General features: G+C 51.8%; 1 protein-coding gene across 1 annotated transcript in view; it reads right to left on the reverse strand.

The window, feature by feature from the left end:
- PHRF1 (PHD and ring finger domains 1) overlaps positions 1-8,619 on the reverse strand; it is a 21,254-nt gene that overhangs the window by 8,368 nt on the left and 4,267 nt on the right. The window contains exons 7-13 of the mRNA XM_010133452.1: positions 8,178-8,272; positions 7,037-7,209; positions 4,931-5,060; positions 4,463-4,599; positions 3,565-3,752; positions 2,743-2,862; positions 97-251 (exon numbers count right to left, since the gene is read on the reverse strand). Of these exons, the coding sequence (XP_010131754.1) occupies positions 97-251; positions 2,743-2,862; positions 3,565-3,752; positions 4,463-4,599; positions 4,931-5,060; positions 7,037-7,209; positions 8,178-8,272 (998 nt within the window). The remainder of the gene's footprint in view (positions 1-96; positions 252-2,742; positions 2,863-3,564; positions 3,753-4,462; positions 4,600-4,930; positions 5,061-7,036; positions 7,210-8,177; positions 8,273-8,619) is intronic.

Genomic DNA, 8,619 nt, shown 5'->3' on the forward strand with positions numbered 1-8,619 from the left:
AGGGTCCCCCCCTTTGAAGCTAAGTGGCCTGCAGGACCAGGGCAGACAGGGATGAAACAAAGAGGATGGCTGCACTACGAAGTGCCAAACCCTTACCTGCCTTCTTGGCTGTCAGCGAACCATCTCTGTTGATGACCACATCTGAACTGCTCATCATGAGCAAGCTCTGTCCTGACAGGATGCTTCCCAGCAGATCAGGCACGGGGGCAGCTTCTGCCTCTGGGTCGGGGCTCAAGGTGGGCATGCTGCTTCTGCAGGTTTCAGAGGGGTTACAGCTCCTTTACTCTTACAGCACTCGTTCCACGAACACACATTACGTTCAAAAGAAACCAACATCAAGGGCATCAACAGAGGTCAGCCAGGGAGGTTCACCTGTAGCTTGCATTAGAGTTACTCAGCCCCCAGAGACCTCGGGTACGCAAATGCTTTCCATCTTATTTACCAGCAGTGCTCACTGCACCGCATTGTGCGTATCACTTTGTCGTGTATCAAGATTAACTTTCCAGTGCGCTTCAGGTGCAGCTTTGAAGCGTAGGCCCTTGTCAGTAATTCAGTGACATCTCCATCCCAGCTGCCTCTCTTCCCCCACCGAATCACAACTACAAATGTACTCCTCAGGCTATGCTGCTATCTGAAACCAAAAAGATGCGGCCTGAACCAGTGTTCAGCTCCTGTCGGAACCCACATCGGAGCCTGCTGGCAGGGTAGCCAAGAGCCAGGTAAAGGAGGAACTGCACTGGCAACCAGCAGCAGTGCTCCCACGCCTGGAGCACACAAACACTCCCCTTCAGCACTGCTCAGTATTATCACAATGGTTTAACTCTCATTTCTCTGTTTTTGAAATATGGGCTGAAAAGGTTTGAGTTTTCTGGGCGCTGTGGTGTGGCTTTTTTGTTTTTCTTTCTTTGCTTTTGTGTTGGTGGGATTTGGGGGTTTGTTTTGTTTAGGTTAAAAAAAAAGAAACAAAGGTCCACAGGGACCAACAGACCCAGCTCTTCAGAGGAGCCACGTTTCATTGCTGTCTGACAACAAAGCGAGTTTTCCAAACCTAATGTACTCCAGACCCTGTAATCACATACACAGGAAGACAAAGTGGGAAGGGTGAAAGAACTGGCCACCCAGGCCAGACCAGGAAACTTGCTGTAGTCCAGGCAAACGAAGCCTTTGGAAGAGCTAATTTCAGCTCAGCAGTTCTACCTTCACTGAGCAGTTCAGGTCAGAAAAGCCCTTTCAGCTCCTCGAGTCCCCCTGTTCCCCAGCATTGCCAGGTCCCCACTGACCCCTGTCCCTCAGCAGCACCTCCACACGGCTGGGAAACCCCTCCAGGGATGAGGACTCCACCACTGCCCTTGCGTGCACATGTGACTGGTGACCTGCTGAATAGGCTGAACCTGGTGTGAGATAGGAGTGAGACACTAAAACCGGTGTGTGGACCAAGAGAGGGTTTAGACCCTGCCCAAGTCCAGCAAATTACTGGTTTTAATCTATTTTTTTCAAATCACAGGATCATTTAGGCTGGAAGAGCCCTTTCAGCTCCTGGAGTCCCCCCGTTCCCCAGCACCGCCAGGTCCCCACTGGCCCCTGTCCCGCAGCAGCACCTCCACATGGCTGGGAAACCCCTCCAGGGATGGGGACTCCACCACTGCCCTGGGCAGCCGGGGACATGCCTGCACAACCCCAACGGGACAGAAATGGCTCCTCAGGGACGACCTCAACCTCCCCTGGAACAAGTGGAGGCCAGTTCCTCTTGTCCTGTCGTTTGTTCCTGGGGAGAAGAGACCAACACCCGCCTCACTCCAACCTCCCATCAGGCAGTCGTTGAGACTGATAAACAGTGTGTCACTCAAGTAACTTGGAGGCCATGGAGAGCTTCCTGAAAGGCTTCCTCAGGATCGAGATGGGAAAAGTAGAGAAATATTCCAAGTTATTGTAGAAATACACTCTCTCAATCCTGGGACACCAGCCTTTGACAGCCAGGTCACCCTCCTGCACCTCTTATCGCTCCAGCCAAGCTCCTCCGTTTCTCGCAGTCTTCCACTCCCTCAGCCCTGCAGTTTCTGTGACTCTGGTACCTACCTCAGTCATTTTTCCCCACGCCCTTTCTCCCCATTGTGCTCCCACTCCCTGTGTCCCGCACCCAGTCCCGACCGCCCACCATGGCTGCCCGCAGGAGGCCCCAGCGACGTTCCCTGGCCGCGGCAGTCACAGGGGCACACGATTCGCACCCCAGACATCTGTCAGGCAGCAAAGCAACCGCTGCGTTGCAGGATCAAAGAGTTTTCTCTTGATTTTCTGAGCTCCAACAAATGGCAGAGGAAGGGGGTGAGGCGGGTACATCCTCCATCTCCTCCTCTGGGCGTGCAGTTAGAACCCCTGGCCCTCTCCAATAAACCAGCAGTTTTGGAAAGGTTAATGAGGCTGGAATTTAAAACATACTAATGGAGTTACTAAACTATCCCAAAATAGAAGGCAAGAAGAGCTGGATTAGGGTGGAAATACCAATGTGAAAGTTCAATGGCATAGTTAGAACTTCTAGAAAAGAGTAAGTGTGTGTCCCTCAACATAAAAAACAAATCCTGCATAAACCGCCACGGTGGCATATCTCCACACGTGCAGGGATGCGCACACACACGCTTGCTCGCGCTCCAAATACTCAGGGTAAGAAAAGAGTGAACCCAGGGTGCTCTTTTATGAGGGTCTTTAGACAAGAAAAAGAAAATAAGTAACTCGACGGATTTTTACCTGGGAAGTCCCACAGAAACAGGTCTGGCTACAGGACGGTGAGACCTCAGCGCTGACTGAGAGAGAACTCTCCTTTTGGCACTCACTGGTGAGTCCGGATTTGCCGGAACCTCTTCGTTACTGCGGGTCAAACACACACACAGGAGCCCTGAAACCATCTGAATGTTCTTCATGTCAAACAGATGAAGTAGCGAATTCTACCAGCACAGAAACATTACAATACATTACAATTTATGCCATACCCTTAGTTTTGGTGGTCCACGAACAGCGCAGTGTACCGCAGCAGCGGAGCTCCAAATGGACATTTTTATTTTTAAAATACTGAATGGGTCATTTCCTTTGACGGGAAGATCAAACTCAGTGGAATGTCACCAGCAATCATTTCAGAAGCCCCCTCCCCAAAATCCAGCACTTAAGAGTGACACAAACTACGGTGCAGGAAGATTCCTCCTGACTTTGAAGTCTGTAAGGGTGAAGGTGGGAAAAGGAGAACCGCGGCTGATTCCACGGGTCCATTTAATTACACATGAAGTCACTCCACTTCACACCAAACACACTATGACCTGACTCGGCTGACAATGAACACAGAGAAAATGGCTGATTAGGTCCAACTCCTTCAGATTCCAACCTGTGAATAACCCCACAGGGCTCATCAAAGGTTTTCACGAGGCTTCTCGTTTCTGGCTGGTTCTTTACGAGCTCAGCCAAGAAGGACAGACAGAACAGGCCAAGGTGTCCTGAGGAGCTGTGTCAGCAGCTGCCAGAAGTCCCACATACAAGCAACCGACCTTGTGGAGTTACCGGGTCGCTGAGACGCCTCACCTTTCGTAGGGGTCCAGCTCGTAGGGATCTCCAAAGACAGAGAGAGAAGCTACGCCGATGTCTGCTCTCATCAGGCCGAGCGAGGGCTCCGCTGGTTTGTACACGGAGGGAAGCGAGGCCCCACGCACGGGTCTGCTAAGGCCGAGCGCTCTGGCAATGCGGGAGCGGGCGGTGACCTCGTTCTTCACCTGTGCGGATGAAGAGATCAGTTATTCTGTGGTAGGGCAGGGACGCACCCCGGATTTAAAGCCCCGGGTTCTCCGCTCTGTGCGGCCAGCGGGTTACTGCTGCCAGTGCGTTCCCTGTCCGGGTTTGGGTTAAAGCATTTATTAAACTTCTCTATGGCCTATGCGGCACTTCATATAGAGACATCACGGAGCAGATTTAAGTGATCAGATAAGCCTCTAAAAACCTTTAATAATGTCATTCAAAACTGTCAGCTCCTCATTAAAGGCCAGGGGAGCGTTCTGCCTGTAGGATGTGAACTCCCGCTCAGTGGCTGAGGACAAAGCCAGGCTGGTGCTGAGCATTCAGTGGAGTTCACGTGAGAACACAACTACCCACGGCAGAAAGGGTTTCCGGGAGCCCTTGGTGGCGATTTTCACCGATCTCGCGTCAGTACCACGGTATACACACTGCAGCTGAGGGCGAGGCTGAAGGCGAAGCCTGCGGGACGTGCTTCACGGCTCCAGAAGAGGATGTGCCAGCAAACCCGGCAGACCTGCCTGCGAGCTGCAATTCCTCTCCAGGTACAGCATCTTTCTGGGTACACTGACACACTCAGAAAAAGAGTTCTCTGCTACCATCACAGGTCCGTATTTTTTCCACTGAATTGCAGGTTTTGGCGCTTTTACAGACGGCTGAAAACCGGCAGGAACTGGCAGTGGCAGGAACTCACATAGGATCGTACTCTCAGCTTTTTCCCTCTTCTCTTCTTCACTGTACGCTTGCGTCTCTTCAGCTGCGTCCCTGAACTCTTCTTCCCAGCAGATTTTGTCTGCGTTCTTTTCTTGCCTCCTACTTTCTTCCTCCTGCCTGATGGGACAGAAGACAAACAAGTACCTGGCTAAATGCTGGCGCTGCATTTTTATCCTGTCCTCCCCTTTTTGCTCCCCCACAAAGCAACTCAAGGAGACCTATGGAAAGCTGCGACAGAGCGGAAGGGGAGAAACACTGGGATCTACCCAAAAGCAACCTTCGAGAGGCCTCTGGGCAGAGGCGGTGTGGGGAGAGAGGGAAATGCAGGGGGTACCACTGCAGCTGATGGCTGTGGCAGCCGACGTGGAGTAGCTGGTACGACTCGGGCTTATCTTCTCAAAGGTTTTACGGCTGCAGAGGGGAACTGCCAAAGACGCGATGCCCTCACCTGTTTTTCTCTTCTGCCTCGTCAGAGCCCGCGGCGTAAGAGGACGCTGGTAGATGGCTGTGTTCAGGCCTGCGACAACTGCCTCGATCGTTTCATCCAGGAGGGAGGACATGAGGTACCTTGGCACGTGCTGTGGCGGGGGATTCAAAGTGACACGACAGAGGTATCTAAAGGTCAGCAACGCGCGACTTACTACAGCATTTGATGAAAAATGGATTCGAATGCGAACGATAAGCGCTCGTGTCACCAAGCTGCCAGTTACACAATTATGTCACCTCTGTCACCTACTGACTGTCACACTAATGAGAACACGACGTGGCTCCTCAGCCTCCCTCAGCACCACAAGTCGCATCTACGATCCCCAAGACTGACATTTTCCCTATGAACACATGCACTTCAGAACTCTCCCAAATCCACCCAAACCACCTCTGCCTTGTCCGGCAGCGAAGTGCCATCAGCAAAGACCAAAAAGCCACTGCAGCCCAGGTCCCCCGGCTTCAACTCCTCGTGCTCTCAGTCAGATTTACCCAGCACTGTGAGACGTGTCCAGAGGCAGCATTTCCAGCACACGCCCCACAGAGCATACTGGAGCGGCAGGCAAGTCCCGCTCCAGCGCATCGTCTCACTGCCAGAAGCAGGGGCTGCTCCTACACGGGTCAAACTCCTCTTCCTCTCTGCTCTGAAGAGTCAACGGTGTTTGAGGCGTACAGATTCTGAACCACCAGCCTCAGAACAGGAACTCAACGCCTCCGTGCTGGGCAAACACAGCACAGGCTTGTTCCTTCACACTCCAAGGAGTCTTTAGCAGACCCAGCCCACCCCCCACAGCCAACTGACCCACTGGAAGAAACTTAAGTATCACCATCTTCTTTTCTACATTTTCTTACCTTTGGAACAAAAATGACTTAATACACTCGAAACCAAACCAGCATGTTATTGCCAGATGAAACCCGGTTTGGTTTTGTAGAATCACGGAGTAATTCAGGTTGGACAGGACCTCAGGGTGTCCCTCAGAAGGGCCTGACCGACCTGGTTTGACTTCTGTGCTGACCTTTGGTCTTTCTTCAGGCTGGTGCTGAGAAGCCACCAAAAATAAAGATTTCGGAAACTGTCCAAGCAGCCTGTTCCCATGGATGGCCATTCCCAGGGGAAAACCAATATTCCTTACATCAAGTCATATTCTCCTCTTCCTTTCAAAAATCATGGCATTTCACACATTTCTATGAAATTCTAGCATTAAAGAACCACCAGTTAATGTACCCTAGTGCCAGGGGTGTTATTTACAGGCTCTGCTTCTACCTGATGTCACCACACGCTCCTGTGCAATTTAAGGCTTTTTGTATTTATTCTGGTGACAGGCAGAGCACTTTGGCCAAAGCCAGAGGGCAAAGCAGGCAGGAGATGCCCAAGTTTGGAACGCTAAAGGATCTAAGGGACCTAAAGGATCACAGTTATCCCAGCCAACAGAAACATCTGGAAACATCTCCCCTTCAGCAAACAGATCAATGAGCAAAGGGGCTGAGGGATCTGGGGTATTTGGGATAATTCCCGTCCAGATTCTCTGGAACCTGTCCATGTGGTAGAACTCACACCTCCGCGTCACTGGGGACTTTAGCATCTGTGGTTTCTCCTCTCCAGGAAGAGGCCGATTTTCGCAAAACCTTAAAAATACTGATTTTTTCTCTTCAATTTGGTTGAAAATGGCCAACAGGTTCTGTGGCTACGGGAAAGGGGTAGGACAGAGCAAATACACAAACGTCAAATAAACACCCTGTCTCTGCAAAAAGTGTGATAAAAAAAATGAGACACGGTGCCCAAACTGGCCATCAACAGCCAGCGTGAACAGACACGCAACCCTACTCACAGCCCAGGCGATAAAAACGCAGACTAGGAGAGGAAGCTACCACAGATCTCCAAGTGGAGGGTCTGGGTCACCTGCTGCGCTCGGTTGGCACAAGTTCTACGTCTTGGCTTAAAGGGACTCCACAAGTCCCCAGCAGCATGCGATGGGCAGCCACCACAGAGAGCCGAGCTGCTCACGGGGGACTTGTTTTCACCCTGCCACAAGGTTCTTCCAGAGGCTCACTGGCAAATGCTCCCAAGTACCTGGATCTGCTGTGCTGTTGTTATCCGGTTTCTGTTCACTGTTGCTCTGACCCGTTCGCTCTGCCGAGTTCTGGCTATAGCACGAGTCCGGACGTGAGGGCGTAGTCTACTGGTGGTGGGAATAACATCAGCCATGAGGGCAGCGACCTCCTCTTCACTGACACGATCTGTATCTTGAAAGAAAAGATACCCACGTCACTTGTGTTTCTACAGGTGAAAGCACTGCAAGAACAGTGGACAAAAAAAAAATCCAGTACTTCCTTTCTTAAACTTATCGCCTCCAAAGGCAGACGCTGTCTTCTCAAAAGGAAATCACAGATTTGTCTTGGTTGGAAGAGACCTTCAAGATCATAAACCGTTCCCCCAGCACTGCCTGGTCCCCACTGGCCCCTGTCCCTCAGCAGCACCTCCACACGGCTGGGAAACCCCTCCAGGGATGGGGACTCCACCACTGCCCTGGGCAGCCGGGGACACGCCTGCACAACCCCAGCGGGACAGAAATGGCTCCTCAGGGACAACCTCAACCTCCCCTGGAACAACTGGTTGTTCTCTTGTCCTGTTGCTTGTTCCTGGAGAGAAAAGACAGATTCGCCTCCACCTCACTCCAGCCTCCTGTGAGGGAGTTGTCAGAGCCAGAAGGTCTCCCTGGAGCCTTTTGCTCCAGGGTCAACCCCCACAGGTCCCTCAGTTGTTCCTCAGGGCACATTGTGCTCCACACCCTGCTCCAGCTCCATTGCCCTTCTCTGGACACGCTGCAGCCCTTCAGCGTCCTTCACCAATGGTGCCAGACACAGAAAGTTGATTTTCTAGGTAACAGAAATCGCTGCTACCTCGGCAATCTGAGGTAAGGACATGAATAACTTCTCTCCTGTGTAATATGAATGGCAGGAAGGTGCTGGGCTTGCCTCAGGAAGGTTAAAGAATGCCTACAAGCAGCAGCTCTGCAGGTTGTAAGTGCAGATGAAAATCTTAAACAAGATCCTGTTATCAGTATTAGAGCGTTCCAGAGAGAATGCCTACCACAAGAGTCCTTTAGAACAGCTCAAACCAGAGGTTAAGCGTCTCCTCATACAGCACACGCTTCGCATCATGCAAGGCAGGAGGGAAACAGCTCTCTGAGTGGGTACCACCAACCCCGTACCTGCAGCAGCACTGCCCAGGGGGGCACAGGCTGGACAGAACCACTCGTCCACAGGGACTTCACTCAGAGGTGGGTTAAGGCATTCCATGTGATACCTTGAGAAAAAAGAAAAGTAAAATAAAAATCAAACATGTGCTCTTCACCGAGGGAAAAGAGCTCTTCACCTCCAGCAGGCTATGTGAGGTGGACGCAGTTTCTTGTGCTTCGAACTATGGCCCATGCATCTGCTTCCACCAACCTCCAGAGAAACGATCTGACAGTTATGTCGGTCTGACAGTTACATGAGCGTTTTCAACTCCAGATCACCTCAGGCTCAACAAAGCTCACAGAAGCGCGTGTTTCTCCCTCACTGTATGGGTACCGCTTGCCGTTGGAAGCCAAGCTGCAGGAAATGTGCAGAGCCACAACTGATGGCAGCAAAGGGAAGGGGGGGAAGGCCCGG

This window comes from Buceros rhinoceros, unplaced genomic scaffold (assembly GCF_000710305.1).
Source record: "Buceros rhinoceros silvestris isolate BGI_N320 unplaced genomic scaffold, ASM71030v1 scaffold18353, whole genome shotgun sequence".
In the NCBI taxonomy this organism is placed as follows: domain Eukaryota; kingdom Metazoa; phylum Chordata; class Aves; order Bucerotiformes; family Bucerotidae; genus Buceros; species Buceros rhinoceros.